The following is a 17,689-nucleotide window of genomic DNA, read 5'->3' on the forward strand; positions in this document are numbered from 1 at the left end:
GATAGATCCAACTTTTTCCCACTACTCTTTTTCCCAAGCGAGGTAGTTCAGCTAGTCTAAGGTTACCCTGGCTGCAAGCAGCAGTCAACTGTGTGTTGCACTGCCATCTGCTGCTCTGCCTCAGTTCCTGTGAGAAGGGGTGTATAAAATATGTACCAGGGAGTCATGAGGAAAGTCCCAACCTTCAGCTCCACAGTGAGGCTGAGTCTTCCCTGCAGAGTTAACCTAAATTTTATTAAAGCTAATGTTAAAAATAATTACATAATACATAGGTTGGGAAAAGAGTGTCTGTACATCTGGGTATAGTGTTTAGATTATCCACAAATATAAAAAGGAAAGGAGTACTAGTGGCACCTTAGAGACTAACAAATTTATTTAAGCATAAGCTTTTGTGAGCTACAGCTTACTTCATCGGATGCTCAAATAAATTTGTTAGTCTCTTAGGTGCCACTAGTACTCCTTTTCTTTTTGCGGATATAGACTAACACAGCTGCTACTCTGAAACCACAAATACAAAGTTAGTTTTTTAAAAGTCATATGATACATAGAGCACATAATCAGCAATAATCCAAATTTAGGTGAATAGATTTAACAATATAGTTTAGATATTAGAATCCAAATACTTGGGTACATCACTCATGAAAAGTTGTACAGAGATTTGGTTGTGGAAAGCAAAATATATCAATGAGTGGAGATTGTCCCTCAGTAATTGAGAATTAGGTTGGTTGTCCATTTAGAAAATACACTCCATAAGGAAAGTATTTGTTACTTTTCTGACTGCGCTTCTCATCGGCACTCCAGCTGGTATTGCCGATGTCCAGTGATGCGTTCTATGTAGATGTTCCTTGACCACCTGATAGCATCCGACACCCTGAGTTGCCACATCAGCCGAACCTTGTAGCATTGACCAATTCTGCATTCTCTCAGCACTCACTCGTTACTGGGATCCCATGCGCCTAAGGCTCCAACGATCAGTGCATGTGTCTGGACCTGGTAACTCTTAGCTCTCAAGGTTTCAGCCAGAGGGGCATATTTCTCTATCTACATGAAAATTAACTCCTTCTGAGTTAGCCTACCTCAAGTGAGAATGGCCACACTGGGGAAAACAATAAACACTGGACCTGCACAGAGTGATTGTGTTAGCTGCTGACAAGCTGTGCTAATTTGAGGTATAGCCTCTATTCCCCATTGGGCCAGACAATTTGAGTTAAAAACACTACTACACTGGTGTTAAGGGTTTTTAATGTGTGGACGGTACCCAAGTTAGAGGCAACACTCAAATTAACTCTGCAGTGAAGACAAGCCCTGAGAAAGAGAGTAACTAGGGATAATACAGTTTCTCCTATTCTAATAAAGCTCCTTCTATGATATTAGAAGAAAGTGACTCTTTCTGTGATTCTTTACTATTGTCACATGGCAGCTTTCTGCAGAATTTTGATCCTCACACTCTGTGGGGTCTGAAGACTGAAGAATCTGACTTACACTGCCTGCTGCATAAGGCAAAACAGTGGCTGCTTGCTTTGAAACCAGGCTAAACTACTTAACACTGGTTAAATAAACCACCCCCACCTTTACAGATCCAAAGGATAAAAATTAGAAACAGATCCAAACCAGACACCCAGCTTCAAACACCACCAATTTGTGTATGTTTAAAATCTAAATCTGGACCTGAATCAGAATTTTAATATAGGTGCAAAGCAAAACCCTGGGTACAAATAGCTCTAACTTCTGGTGGGTTGGAAGCTTCCACTTCTCTCTAATAATAATAAAGATTTATTTATTTAAATATTTGCTCCTTGGGGGAGAGGCACAATCTGAGGAAAAGAGATGCGGAGTCCTGGTTCAAATATTGTGAGTTACACTGCTTTGTTTGATGAAATTTTCCTGTTCCAGAGGGTTGCCTTGTTTCTGCACCTGTGGCTAACTCAACAAAGGTGGTGTTGTCTATGAAAATACCCGTCTTTGTAGACAGTCTATTTACTGTTCTTATATGCAGTGTTTATTTAGCATAAATAATCTCCATCTTTGTTAGGCTCATTCCATTTGCGTGGCTCTGTACAAGCAACTTAGTGTTGAAGCTGCTCAGACGGGCTTGTTGCTGGGCAAAGCTTATGCTGCAACTGGAGACCAGCAGCATGTTGGTGAGTAAGGAAGAGGTTTACTGTACCAAAATTATGATCCTTCTAGGGTCTAATGTAACGCTATAACAGGCAGATGAGCCAGAAGATTCTAAAAATGTACACAGCCTATTTAGGAATATACACACTAGTAAAAATGAGCTGACCTATGGAATATTCAACACTTGAAGTTTGTGGGATCATTGCCTGGAACTGGCACTTCACTCCACCTGCAGTGGGACAAGTTCTGCCCACAGTTTACCCATGTAAGCCCCACTGAAGCCAGTGGAGGTTGCACAGGTGTCTCAAAGCAGAATCTGGACCATTGCATGTAGCAGAAGATGAAGTACTATTTTCTAGGCAATAGCACCTGGAAGTTCAGGTGTTTAATATTCCCTGGATTGGTGGATATATTTTTTTCAGTGTGAATGCCCTTTTCTGCTGTCCTTAATGGGAGTTGCCATTGATTATAATTCATTTCCATTGACTTCAGTGGGAATTTTGAATGTAAGGAATGCAGTAATGGACATTTGCTGTGCATCTGTAGAGCTTTATTAAACGACAAAAAACTTCGTTAATGCAGAATTAAGGTTGTCAGGTGCCCTTCCAGAATGTCAGCAAAACTCAAACCAGGAAATACCAAGCTAAGGTTGCACTGGCATTTACCTTAAGTGTGTAGGTTTTGCTTTGCACCTACATTCAAATCCTGATTCAGGTCCAGATTTTACCTTAACTGTGCTGGCAGTAGCCACTGGGAATTATCCGCATGCACTCCAGCTGCATTCCCTTTCTGCTAAATGTAGTTGTATTTGAACGGTGGAGGCATATTTTGGAGCAGCTTCGGAGAGCTGTATTTGTGATATCATGAGATCTGTATCTGAGTCCCTGCCTACGTTCTCACCTAGATTTGCAGTTGATTTAAGTATTACCTAGCCACAGTAGTATAAGACTTTGCTTTTATATAGTGTTTGTCATCAGCAGAGCTCAATGGAAAGAGGTACGTGTGTACCTTGAAATTTCAGTCTGCATCATTTCAACACAGAATTGTGTAGCTTGTGTCAGTAGCAGGGCACTGGGGTCGTCTTGCCATGGGTATTGTTAGTAGTGAGATGGGCTATGACAGCAATCTGTGGATGTAATGATGGGTAGGGGAAAGTACAGGTTTAATTGGTATCCTGTGTGCAAGTGTGAAGGTGTTGTAAAAGGCTATGAAGTGGCTGTTCAAGTTTACAAGTGTGGTATTTTGTCAGGGGAGCAGGCTCAGTGTTTGAGTGTAGGGCGAGGGCGGGAAGCACCTGCCCATTATGTAAAGGGGCAGAGTGGGAGTCTGTGTTTGTATAGGTGTTGTGGGGCATCACTCAGAGGGCAGAGTTAAGGTTACATGAGTGTCTACCTTAACTATATTTCCTGGTTTTCAGAAGTTTGAGTTTTGCTGAATTCAATGTTCTGGAAGGGCATGAGCTATCACCATGCAACCTCAACTCTGCATTAGCCAATTTTTTTGCCATTTTTTTCCTAGTTTAAAAAAAAAACAGAAATGTTTGTTATAGGAGATAGTGGTCATTTAGACAGTTGTAGTTCTCATCTAGGTTTGCAGTTCATATGCTACTATAGCTAGGTAATAATCAAAAGACCTAGCTTTTGTATAGTACTTTTCATCAGTAGAGCTCAAAGACCTTTACATCATTATCCCCATTCTAGAGATGGGAAACTCATGGGTCTTTAGACTACATAAAGTGAGTTTACTGGTCTGAGTCCAGACCCCAGTGAACAGATGTCCCTAGCACAAGCATTACCATTCCACCCAATACCTTCGAGAGCAGTCTCAGCAGAAAGTCCCAGGAGCAAATGCCCATGGAAACTGAGTTACCCTTACAGGTGGTCTCTCCAAGGGAAGGTTGAGACCCACTGGCAGGGCAGTGTGGTGAAGCCCATACACACACTGCTGTGCTTTGCCTGTTCTGTAGGTAAATTAGACTTCAGTCTAGTAGGTTTTCATGTGCACTAAAACTATTTTGTTTAACCTTTTCTTATTAAAATAACTTCAGACTTCAATGAGGTTGCTTGGGATGTAAGTAGGGTCAAAATTTAGCCCTCTGCATTTAGGGAAACTAGATACAGTTTTTTATATCCACCTAGTTAAATTACTAATAAAATCCACTATTTGTATGGGATTGTTACCTGGGTTGGAGCTGAGATGTCCTGTTCTAAAAGGGGTCCAGTCGGTCAGTAATAATTACTGTGCTTATTTCTAGGGGCGGCTGAAATGTATTTTACAGAGAGTCTGGTTGCATATCAGGCAGCACTGGGTGCAAAGGATTCCCTGACACTTTCTGCCATTGAGGAATTCAGTAAATGGCTTGTACATGTAGGGAAAAACCAGGTAACACCAAATCCTAGCTTACAAGCTTACTTGCATGCCTTAGTGCTTGCAGCCATCTAGAATGTGTATGTGCAGGCGTATGTCAGAAAAAACACACCTCCTTTAATTGCTCTCTGGTGCCATCAGCTCCAAGGGGATGTTATGGCAGCCAGGGATGAGCGGTTTGCAGGAGTAGGCTGGCTGCCCCTTCTACACCTACCACAGGAAGGCAGGGTAACATAGGAGCCACTTCACCAGCACTGTGCGACTGGAGGATCCCCCTACTGGATCCTTCATGGACTGTAAGGCAACTTCGCACTGGCAGTACAGCCCAGAATCCATGGCTTTCTGTCATTCTGTCTGTGTGGGCAAGGGGGAGCTAAAGAGCAAACAAATAGCCGCACTGCCTAACATGGAATCTTCATGCAGCTTGGCATAGCCATGTATCATCTCACTTGCTTGGCAATGTCAAAGTCCTCAGGAGATAACGATCCTGTTCCCACTCAACTCAGTGAGAAAACTCCTATTAAAGGCAAGAGGAGAAAGTACGGACATCCTATAGTTCTAGGTCATCTTATTAATAATATACCTAACAGTGCATGTTAAGTGTTGCCTGAGCACTTAGTCAATGTTCGGGGCCTTGCCAGGCTATTTCCATTAGGAGGAGAAATGGATTATATGAGTTACGTATTCCTTTGTAAATAAACAGGATTGCACCAAAGTCTTATTTCCCTGAACACAGTAGGAGAAAACAGCAGTTTCCTTGCTCACAATTTCCATGCCTGCCTTTTCAGTCAGTTCTGTGCCCCAAGAAGGTCTGTCTCCAATCCCTCTCAGGGCCGTGCTTACACCCACTTCCCTCGCTGTGTGCTGGCTTTCTCTTGCTTTCACACAGACACACCAGCTGCAATTAGTCAATGCCTCCAATGCCTACATTTGTAATCAGCTCCCAGGAAAACCCCCCTGCTGACATGGCTTAGCTTCATCTTCTCCTTGCATACGGCCTAGTGCCTCGGGTGGTAGCTTCTACTACCTCCAGCTAGCATATTCCATAAAGGAGCCTGACAGCACCCATCAGCTTTAACAAGATCTGTGATTACCTATAGCTCAAAGACACACTTGATGGCAGCCATTTACACTTTCCAGTATAACAGTAGGTATACAGGGGTAAGATACTGGTCCCACTGAAATCAATGTGCAGGCAGTACAGCCCAGAATCCATGCTATTGACTTCAGTGAGGCCAGGATTTCACCCCTGATTTCTCCCATTTTTGATGAAGATCCTGTTTCTACATGTTCTGATTCCTCTATAAGCAATATTTGATGGACAGAAGAGGTTTTTATACAATTTTACTCTCCCTATATTCTTAAAAAGTAAGCACCCTAAAGGACAACTCAATTAAAAGTAGGGGACAAAAGGTAATATTTTCAGAAGCGCCTAGGCACTTCAGAAAATTTTGCCCTAAGATTATTTTTAAGCTACAGCATCCTCCAATGTTTTTTGTGGTACATAATGCAAAATAGCATTTACATTTACATCATAGTGTATGACCCGTCACATGCTTATTGTTGAAATACTGGACATGTCCTACATTGATTGGACATGGGACACAGGACATTAGGTGTCAAATAACAGATGTCTCGTAGAGACAGGTGGTCACCATACCACACTTCCTGAGTTTCCATTTCGTAGAAATTAAACTATTAGTCTTAAAGATCAGTGCATAGAATTATACTCTGTAAGGGTTCCGTATCGTTGGAGAATGGCTGTAGATCCCAAAAAGCATTGGCGTTAAACTCCAAATGAGTTAAACATGCATCAGTCAGTCATGTAAAGATGCTGATCGAAAAATGAATATATTTTTGTGCTAAGTTATGTTGCATTATTCTCTGTAGCAAGCCTACAGGCTGTTGAAAGATTCGTTGAAGTCCATCATAGACACCTATGGTGATTTTAGTGAGAAGGCAGCTGAAACTTACCATATCATGGGCAGTATCTGCCTGGCAGAGGGAAAGATGAGAGAGGCTTACCAGCTGTTCAATAAGGTAATTATAATTACATTGCTAGTGATTTTCTTGGATTTACTGCCTCATAGTGATTGAAAATGTAAATTAATTTTCCAAACTATAAATCCTGCTAGAGATATCAGGCTTTATTTCTCTATAGATTCTCAAGGAGTCTGATGTGAGGATCTTATTCATGTTAGTAATGAGATTTGCCTACATCAACCTGCCATCTGTGCCAAGTCCACACAGGGATTTAGAATCAGCAGGTAACTGAAGATACAGCAGGCCAGCAACTATGTAGCATACTTACTCCCTTGCAGAACCCCTGGATACTGGATTGGCTATCTATTGGGATTTAACAGTGCTGATGAACCGCCATGACAACTGCTACCACACAGCTGGGGAGAACCACTGGAGTTCCTTTGCTAATATGTAGATAACTAGGCATAATCAGTATTTGTGCAGCTTGGTTGATTTTGAAGTTGAGTTATACAGTGTATCACTTCTCGTTCATTTTATGCTAAACAGTGTTTGCAGATTCAAACAGCTGTTTATGGACCTCGCAACAGGAAACCGAAAGAGATGCAAGAGCTCCTGAACGCATTAGAGAGGTGATCTCATCAATGTTGTTTTTTATAATGTAATATTGCATATTGTCAAGATGTGGTCCCTGTTTCAAGGCATGTAGCAGCTTGCTAGTAACAAATGTCCATATGCAGTACTGAGTCTTGTTTAATATAATGAACAAAATTAAACAGGGATTTCTGGGATATGGGGGGCTTGGTCTGCAGATCTGGAGAGGCACAGCCCAGGAGTAGGGAACCAAATGGCTTTAGAACACCTTTGTGCCATCTGGATTCTAGGCTACTGAGGGCGGGCAGCAAAATAGCCCCCCACCATAAGTTAGAGCAGCCTGTAAGCACAACCTGCCCAGAGTTGCCAATGGATTGTACAGTAGTCCAGCTACCTTAGAACATTCAGTACATTGCTGCTCCCTCTCCTACACACCATATGTTACAGGGCTGCTTATGTTGACACCTCACCGCTTCTGTGCTGCAGGAGTTTTCCCCTCGCTTCTGTAAAGTCACTGTATATGGCCACAGCAGCATAGATGGTATGGAGTGGATGCCAGAATCGGCACCTGGATATTTCATACAATGCAATTAACAATGGCACCAATGGAGTCTTTTGCCATTTAATTAGTAGGTTCTAATTTAAATCAGGTTAGCAGTGCCTGAAAGTTGTTACCGTCTGATATTTGCTCAGCCAAAACAGGTTTCTAAAATTTCATAGGTCATTTATTCGTACTGAATTCTATGCTAATTCTCCATAAAATCCCCATCCTGATTGACTGCTGCTCCTTTAGAAGTTAATGTAAGGATTAGAGACTAGGTCTGCAACTGTGAAAATTAAGCTTTAAACTGTAGCAATTTCAGTTAGAATGATGTTCTGTATTAGCCTTTTTTGTGTCATTCATTGATTTAACCCCTGAACTATAAAACATACTTGCTAAACCTTGTGCTGCAGAAATCACTTGTGTAGAGTACTTTACAAGACATAGTTTAGACAGGTCCCTGCCACAAAGAGTTTACAATTTAAACTAGTTGCAGGTCATTCTTTGTTTTCAGTCCATCCAAGAGTGGGAGTAGATAACACTGTAGAGGATAAACAAAGAGCGGGTGGGAAAAAGAAGTGGTTCTTAAGGAGAGATCTAAAGAGAGCTAAAGCGTGCTTAGTACACAGGAAACAGAAGCATAGGCTGTGTGACACAAGGCACAAAGTCATGAGTGGAAGGGACCAAATAGCTATTAAGAAGAGAGTAACGGGCAGGCAGAGTGTCTAGCAGGAATACAATAAAGTGAAGGCTATGTGGTATTAACTATTTGTTGGCCCTTGGCCAAAATGTTAACCAGTATTCAGTAGCCCACTTGTTTCTGTTAGAAATCGATGAGTCAATATTTCTTTCATGCAATCCTGTTTATTTGCAAAGGATGTACACAAAGTCCTGTTTCTCTGAACACGATAGAAATAAATGACAGCAGGCAGTTTCCTTGTTCAGAAATCCAAATGGGTCTTCTCAACCAGCATTTTGTATAGTTCACGCCTGGCTTCCTCTCAGGACCAACCTCACACTGCTTCTCTCACTGCCTCCTGGCTTTCTCCTCCTGACAAACACAATGCTCTGCCAATCAATGTCTCAGCCCCTGCATTTTCAATGTCTCAGGGAAGCCCCTTTTATTCTCCCTGAGTTAATTCTTGCTCAGACCTTTCTCGCCTTGGATGGTGGTGTCTATTGTTTTAGCTGTCTTTCTCCGTAGAAGGAGCTTAATTGCTTCTTCCATTTACCCTAAATAAAAGGAGGCTGGTGTGCCCATCAGCTTTAAGGTCTGTGACTGTCTATAGATCTAAAAACTCACTTGATGGGAGCCTTTAACCATGGCAGCATAACCTTGTTATCAGCAAAGTGCCAATAATGCACTCATCCCTCTGAGGCACAGGAGATAATGCAGTCTTGCCTCCAGAATTTACATCCTAAACAGCACGGGAGAGACCATAAGTGAGAGAGTTAAAGCAATTCCCTGTCACCTTTGGAAAACCTGACGGAAACACTGATTGTCTCAGTTTCTCCAGTACTTTACATGGCCCTAAAATGTTGTGGTTTTCTTGTCAAATGATCACCGTCTTCCTGAATCAGAGGGTGAATCTCTAAAGGCAAGATGTTTGGGTACAATTTGGATAGGGCATTTAGTTACTACTGTGTTGGGGGTGATATAAGAATCTAGACCGGGGTAGGCAAACTACGGCCTGGATCCAAAGCCCTGACAGCCCATGGGATTGCCATCCCCGTGGCACCACGTGCCCCGCGCCACTCTTAGAAGCGGCCGGCACCATGTCCCTGCAGCCTCTGGGGGAGGGGTGGGGCAGAGGGCTGTGCGCTGCCCTCGCCTGCAGGCACTGCCCCCCGCAGCTCCCATTGGCCAGGAAAGGGGAACCGCAGCCACTGGGAGCTTCGGGGGAGGTACCCGCAGGCGAGGGCAGCATGCAGAGTCCTCTGCTTCCCCACCCCCAGGGGCTGCAGGGACGTGGTGCCGCTGCTTCCGGGAGCTGCGCGGGGCCAGGGCAGGCAGGGATCCTGTCTTAGCCCTGCTGTGTGCAACTGCCAGGCCAGACCCCGCAACCCAAAGCCCTCCTACACCCCAAGCCCCTGCCCTGAGCCCTCTGCCACACACTGCACCTCAACCCCCTGCCCTGAGCCCTACATTCATGGCCCTGCATGCAATTTCTCCACCCAGATGTGGCCCTCTGGCCAAAAAGTTTGCCCACCCCTGATCTAGACAGATGGATAAGCATATAACTTGTATAACTAATCTGAGCAGTTAAGTGTCTCATTTTATAACAAGGCAGGTCTGCTGACATTCTCCTGTTTGTCCAGTAAGTAGAATTTTCAGGGATATGTAGTCTACAAATAAAGGAATAGGAAAATGCCAAGAAAAATAAAATGAACTAAATGTGTTTCCTCTACTGTAGGTCTCCAACTGTCCATGAAGAGAACAGACTTGTGAAGTAGAAAAGACAGATGGTGCTAAATCATGCTGTTGGCAAAAATCTTGGATCCTTTGCAATTGTGACAGCAGATGAAACCAGAAACTAAGCTGGAAGATTAATTGGAGAACTCAAGTACGTTGTAGTTGTTATAATCAATTCAACAGAAAGTTCTGTAAATGTTTGCTTTAGTTTAGGAAAAAGCATCAACCTTCCAGGTAAACTTCCCCCTCCTAGTCTCCTTTCATTTTCTTTCTTACTGTATTTTGAAGGTCTGGGTCTAACGGTAGCACATCAGATGTTTTACTGAGTATTAAAAAAATGGGCATAAGTTACAAAAGTTGTGAATGCAGGACTCCCTTTGGAAAAGATATCTGAATACACGGTGACACATATTTAAAAATATTTCTTTTGAAGACATTCTAATCGTACTTTGATGAATGGGTCCTGCTTTTGAGCAGGGGGTTGGACTAGATGACCTCCTGAGGTCCCTTCCAACCCTGATATTCTATGATTCTATGAATGAACGCAGAATATACCCAATGGAGAAACACAGATTGGATTATTTTTCCCCCGGGCTATTGGTACACTGGCCTTTCTATAATCTAACACACACAAAAAAGTAAATCTAGTGTGTTAAATTTAGTCTACTTTTAGCACTTCAGCTAAGAAGGCTGAATGCCTCCTTTTAATGTGAAATTCCTCTTTAATGCTTTGCCTTCACTACAAAATCTTCATCTTAGAACACAGATATGAAGAGTTGAGTTTGCTAGTACAGTGCTGACCACAACTATGCATTCAACGTTAGACAGTGTTATAATCATGATTTAGAAGCCTAAGCCACTTTGAAAATGGGTCTTAAGCACTTTTGAAAATGTGATCCAAAGATAAGTCACATTTTATCATTGTGGAACTTAATCATTAAACCTAGGATTCAACTTGAGGCATGGGTGCATGTCTGAGCCAAGAAGGATTGGGGCCAACATGCACTACATTCCAGTGATCTTATTAGCATAATAGCCACTAGCCACTTGTTACAAAGACCATAACCCCCCTCCCTCCCCCAGAGGATTTCCCCATGTTTGTGGACTCCTCCACTATTAATTTAGAAGAGCTGAGGTCTGTGCTCCGTAATGGCACAGAGACCTTAGCATAGGCCAGGCCCCCAAGATGCAAAGAGAACACTACATAATGCAAACAGTTCTGAATGTTAATAGAACTGTTTAATTACAAATGATTGTTTACTCATTACTGGCTGCTAGTACCGTACAGATTGTTTTAATTTCTTTGGGTCTTCTTTCCAAGATCACTGTTGGTAGCAGACAGACTGTTATACATTTACATATGAAAATAGTATGTTTAGTGGCCTTTAGGCTTATATTCAAAAGTAATCTTAAGCCACAACTATGTCCTTGAACACAACACCAGGTAATTCAAATCAGAAATAAGTTACATTTAGTAAGTCATGCACTCTGTTTCATTACATTAGTCACATGGGACTAGATGCAAGTCATTCTTAGCACCTATTCAGCACTTCACATTCCAAGGCATCATACACCTAGTTACTGAAGTCTCCAGGTGAATATTAATCTTTCTCCTTTGTTGAAGGGGAAACTATTAGGAAAAGTTTCAGAGTAACAGCCGTGTTAGTCTGTATTCACAAAAAGAAAAGGAGTACTTGTGGCACCTTAGAGACTAACCAATTTATTTGACCATAAGCTTTCGTGAGCTACAGCTCACTTCATTGGATGCATACTGTGGAAACTGCAGAAGACATATACACAGAGACCATGAAACAATACCTCCTCCCACCCCACTCTCCTGCTGGTAATAGCTTATCCAAAGTGACCACTCTCCCTACAATGTGCACGATAATCAAGGTGGGCCATTTCCAGCACAAATCCAGGTCTTCTCACCCCCCCCACCCCCCAAAAAAAAACCACACACACAAACTCACTCTCCTGCTGGTAATAGCTTATCCAAAGTGACCACTCTCCCTACAATGTGCACAATAATCAAGGTGGGCCATTTCCAGCACAAATCCAGGTCTTCTCACACACACACCCCCCCCACACACACAAACTCACTCTCCTGCTGGTAATAGCTCATCCAAACTGACCACTCTCCTTACAATGTGTATGATAATCAAGGTGGGCCATTTCCAGCACAAATCCAAGTTTAACCAGAACGTCTTGGGGGGGGAGGGTAGGAAAAAACAAGGGGAAATAGGCTACCTTGTATAATGACTTAGCCACTCCCAGTCTCTATTTAAGCCTAAATTAATAGTATCCAATTTGCAAATGAATTCCAATTCAGCAGTTTCTCGCTGGAGTCTGGATTTGAAGTTTTTTTGTTGTAAGATAGCGACCTTCATGTCTGTAATTGCGTGACCAGAGAGATTGAAGTGTTCTCCGACTGGTTTATGAATGTTATAATTCTTGACATCTGATTTGTGTCCATTTATTCTTTTACGTAGAGACTGTCCAGTTTGACCAATGTACATGGCAGAGGGGCATTGCTGGCACATGATGGCATATATCACATTGGTGGATGTGCAGGTGAACGAGCCTCTGATAGTGTGGCTGATGTTACTAGGCCCTGTGATGGTGTCCCCTGATTAGATATGTGGGCACAGTTGGTAACGGGCTTTGTTGCAAGGATAGGTTCCTGGGTTAGTGGTTCTGTTGTGTGGTATGTGGTTGCTGGTGAGTATTTGCTTCAGGTTGGGGGGCTGTCTGTAGGCAAGGACTGGCCTGTCTCCCAAGATTTGTGAGAGTGTTGGGTCATCCTTCAGAATAGGTTGTAGATCCTTAATAATGCGTTGGAGGGGTTTTAGTTGGGGGCTGAAGGTGACGGCTAGTGGCGTTCTGTTATTTTCTTTGTTAGGCCTGTCCTGTAGTAGGTGACTTCTGGGAACTCTTCTGGCTCTATCAATCTGTTTCTTCACTTCCGCAGGTGGGTATTGTAGTTGTAAGAATGCTTGATAGAGATCTTGTAGGTGTTTGTCTCTGTCTGATGGGTTGGAGCAAATGCGGTTGTATCGCAGAGCTTGGCTGTAGACGATGGATCGTGTGGTGTGGTCAGGGTGAAAGCTGGAGGCATGTAGGTAGGATTAGTGGTCAGTAGGTTTCCGGTATAGGGTGGTGTTTATGTGACCATTGTTTATTAGCACTGTAGTGCCCAGGAAGTGGATCTCTTGTGTGGACTGGACCAGGCTGAGGTTGATGGTGGGATGGAAATTGTTGAAATCATGGTGGAATTCCTCAAGGGCTTCTTTTCCATGGGTCCAGATGATGAAGATGTCATCAATATAGCACAAGTAGAGTAGGGGCGTTAGGGGACGAGAGCTGAGGAAGCGTTGTTCTAAATCAGCCATAAAAATGTTGGCATACTGTGAGGCCATGCGGGTACCCATAGCAGTGCCGCTGATCTGAAGGTATACATTGTCCCCAAATGTAAAATAGTTATGGGTAAGGACAAAGTCACAAAGTTCAGCCACCAGGCTAGCCGTGACATTATTGGGGATAGTGTTCTTGACGGCTTGTAGTCCATCTTTGTGTGGAATGTTGGTGTAGAGGGCTTCTACATCCATAGTGGCCAGGATGGTGTTATCAGGAAGATCACCGATGGATTGTAGTTTCCTCAGGAAGTCAGTGGTGTCTCGAAGGTAGCTGGGAGTGCTGGTAGCGTAGGGCCTGAGGAGGGAGTCTACATAGCCAGACAATCCTGCTGTCAGGGTGCCAATGCCTGAGATGATGGGGCGCCCAGGATTTCCAGGTTTATGGATCTTGGGTAGTAGATAGAATATCCCAGGTCAGGGCTCCAGGGGTGTGTCTGTGCGGATTTGATCTTGTGCTTTTTCAGGAAGTTTCTTGAGCAAATGCTGTAGTTGCTTTTGGTAACTCTCAGTGGGATCATAGGGTAATGGCTTGTAGAAAGTGGTGTTGGAGAGCTGCCTAGCAGCCTCTCGTTCATATTCCGACCTATTCATGATGACAACAGCACCTCCTTTGTCAGCCTTTTTGATTATGATGTCAGAGTTGTTTCTGAGGCTGTGGATGGCATTGTGTTCTGCACGGCTGAGGTTATGGGGCAAGTGATGCTGCTTTTCCACAATTTCAGCCCGTGCACGTCGGCAGAAGCACTCTATGTAGAAGTCCAGTCTGCTGTTTCGACCTTCAGGAGGAGTCCACCTAGAATCCTTCTTTTTGTAATGTTGGTAGGGAGGCCTCTGTGGATTAGTATGTTGTTCAGAGGTATTTTGGAAATATTCCTTGAGTCGGAGACGTTGAAAATAGGATTCTAGGTCACCACAGAACTGTATCATGTTCGTGCGGGTGGAGGGGCAGAAGGAGAGGCCCCGAGATAGGACAGCTGCTTCTGCTGGGCTGAGAGTATAGTTGGATAGGTTAACAATATTGCTGGGTGGGTTGAGGGAACCATTGCTGTGGCCCCTTGTAGCATGTAGTAGTTTAGAAAGTTTAGTGTCCTTTTTCTTTTGTAGAGAAGCAAAGTGTGCGTTGTAAATGGCTTGTCTAGTTTTAGTAAATTCCAGCCACGAGGAAGTTTGTGTGGAAGGTTGGTTTTTTATGAGAGTATCCATTTTTGAGAGCTCATTCTTAATCTTACCCTGTTTGCTGTAGAGGATGTTGATCAGATGATTCCGCAGTTTCTTTGAGGATCTACAACCTATCCTGAAGGATGACCCAACACTCTCACAAATCTTGGGAGACAGGCCAGTCCTTGCCTACAGACAGCCCCCCAACCTGAAGCAAATACTCACCAACAACCACATACCACACAACAGAACCACTAACCCAGGAACCTATCCTTGCAACAAAGCCCGTTGCCAACTGTGCCCACATATCTAATCAGGGGACACCATCACAGGGCCTAGTAACATCAGCCACACTATCAGAGGCTCGTTCACCTGCACATCCACCAATGTGATATATGCCATCATGTGCCAGCAATGCCCCTCTGCCATGTACATTGGTCAAACTGGACAGTCTCTACATAAAGGAATAAATGGACACAAATCAAATGTCAAGAATTATAACATTCATAAACCAGTCGGAGAACACTTCAATCTCTCTGGTCACGCAATTACAGACATGAAGGTCGCTATCTTACAACAAAAAAACTTCAAATCCAGACTCCAGCGAGAAACTGCTGAATTGGAATTCATTTGCAAATTGGATACTATTAATTTAGGCTTAAATAGAGACTGGGAGTGGCTAAGTCATTATGCAAGGTAGCCTATTTCCCCTTGTTTTTTCCTACCCTCCCCCACTCAGACGTTCTGGTTAAACTTGGATTTATGCTGGAAATGGCCCACCTTGATTATCATACACATTGTAAGGAGAGTGGTCAGTTTGGATGAGCTATTACCAGCAGGAGAGTGAGTTTGTGGGGGAGGTGGGGGGGGGGTGAGAAAACCTGGATTTGTGCTGGAAATGGCCCACCTTGATTATCATGCACATTGTAGGGAGAGTGGTCACTTTGGATAAGCTATTACCAGCAGGAGAGTGAGTTTGTGTGTGCAGGGGCGGAGGGTGAGAAAACCTGGATTTATGCTGGAAATGGCCCACCTTGATTTTCATACACATTGTAAGTAGAGTGGTCACTTTGGATGGGCTATTACCAGCAAGAGAGTGAGTTTGTGTGTGTGGTTTTTGGAAAAAAGGGGAGGGGGGTAAGAAAACCTGGATTTGTGCTGGAAATGGCCCACCTTGATTTTCATACAGATTGTAAAGAGAGTGGTCACTTTGGATGGGCTATTACCAGCAGGAGAGTGAGTTTGTGTGGGGGGAGGCGGAGGGTGAGAAAACCTGGATTTGTGCTGGAAATGGCCCAACTTAATTATCATATACATTGTAAGGAGAGTGATCACTTTAGATAAGCTATTACCAGCAGGAGAGTGGGGTGGGAGGAGGTATTGTTTCATGGTCTCTGTGTATATAATGTCTTCTGCAGTTTCCACAGTATGCATCCGATGAAGTGAGCTGTAGCTCACAAAAGCTTATGCTCAAATAAATTGGTTAGTCTCTAAGGTGCCACAAGTACTGCTTTTCTATTAGGAAAAGGGAAGTGATTTCTAATACGGTCTTAAAATTTATTTATCTGAATATGTAAATTAAACATGAAAATGACAAAGCAGTAACTAGAGACCGAACACTGCTCCAAAATCATATTTTTTTATGAAATTCCAGAGGGCTGCTTTTAAAAAAAAAAAACCCACAGTCTGATAGGATGTATCAAAACAGAAATATCAGAGCTGCAGGAAACTCCCATTGCTCTGAATGGATAAGTAATGTATGTACTAGATGAAGAGTTGTCATTAATAGCCTTTCTGAGTTCTGCAACAGATAGTTGATGTCAGTCACAATGTGATCTTATTACCATTAACCATAACCTCTTCCCCACTTCTCCGCTATTCTTGTTTCACATTAGATTGTAAATTCTGTGGGGCAGGGACCCTCTTTGTACAATTGCTACAACAACAGGAGCCTGATGTTGACTGCCACTTTTGGGTCTTGCTAGGGTATAAAAAATTAACTATATACACAGAACTTACCTGAACAGAGCTACAGAGATCTCCCACTGATCTTTGAGTTTCTAGCTGCAACTCTGATCTTTCTATTTTGATGTGACATTGAGCTGGTAGCATGCCTTCATCCTGTTGCATTATTTGAGGTGGCTGTGTCTTGTCAGACACAGTAGATTCTTCACACTGCAAAAGATCAGACTATTTATCACACAGACAGGGTTGATAATGTCCGAAACAGGTGAGCTACATTTATGACAGATTACGTCTGAAGAGAACAAATGCAACTTCTGACTGCAGTGCAGCCCATTTACTGCTAGAAATGTGTTTTAATCCTGAAACTTGGGATTCATGGCTTGTAAAACTGAACAGGGAAGTACTGGGGGTTCACTTGTCAATATTAACTCATTCCTTCAGAAGGCAAGTACCAGCTTCCCTCAAATGAGTGGCTGTTAAGCCTTTGTGCAAGAAACCATCTCTTGCACTGGTGATCTTACCAATTTGTGCCCTGGCTCTGATCCTCCCTTTTTGAAAAAGGTTGAAAAGATGGAGAAGTAATTTCAGTAAGTGTGCACAGGATGCAAGTTATTGAAAGTCTGTCTACTTATCAATATTATATGAATCCACCATATCTTGAACCACTATCTAGCATTCTTCCTGATTCAGTGTGACATTGAAATAGCGATTAGGAATTAGCAAAATCTGTCAATTTTATATCACAGCATTTTATTTCCAGGAACCAAGTCATTCACTTTGCTTTTATTTTATTAAAAAAATACAAAAGCATTTCTAAATGCAGCAAAATATTAATGTGGTACATATGTATAGGTTTGTTATCATTAAAGGCAACTAGCTTCCCAATTGTGACAAGCTATAATGTTTCATTTTATTAAAAAAAAAATCAATAAAATTCTTCGGAATTATTTCTTCTCCAAAACAAATATTCCAATGCTCTTTTTCCTTAAAAATGAAATAAATAAGTGCTTTTGATCTGGAAGGCAGTGGTGAATGGATGGGTTTGGGGAGAACACATAAAAGAACAAATTTCAATAGCAAGGGTTGTATTAGTCAATTTTTTAAAAAAATTCAAAAGAAGTTAAAATCAAAATGACA

General features: G+C 42.7%; 1 protein-coding gene across 1 annotated transcript in view; it reads left to right on the forward strand.

The window, feature by feature from the left end:
• TTC23L (tetratricopeptide repeat domain 23 like) overlaps window positions 1-11,734 on the forward strand; it is a 29,197-nt gene extending 17,463 nt beyond the window's left edge. Inside the window, exons 8-12 of the mRNA XM_084627937.1 lie at window positions 2,033-2,141; window positions 4,373-4,500; window positions 6,376-6,525; window positions 7,015-7,097; window positions 10,015-11,734. Of these exons, the coding sequence (XP_084484063.1) occupies window positions 2,033-2,141; window positions 4,373-4,500; window positions 6,376-6,525; window positions 7,015-7,097; window positions 10,015-10,054 (510 nt within the window). The 3' untranslated portion in view covers window positions 10,055-11,734. The remainder of the gene's footprint in view (window positions 1-2,032; window positions 2,142-4,372; window positions 4,501-6,375; window positions 6,526-7,014; window positions 7,098-10,014) is intronic.
• The last annotated feature ends 5,955 nt before the right edge of the window (window positions 11,735-17,689 follow it).

The sequence above is a fragment of the Lepidochelys olivacea genome (genome assembly GCF_965140295.1).
Source record: "Lepidochelys olivacea isolate rLepOli2 genome assembly, chromosome: 5".
Classification (NCBI taxonomy): domain Eukaryota; kingdom Metazoa; phylum Chordata; order Testudines; family Cheloniidae; genus Lepidochelys; species Lepidochelys olivacea.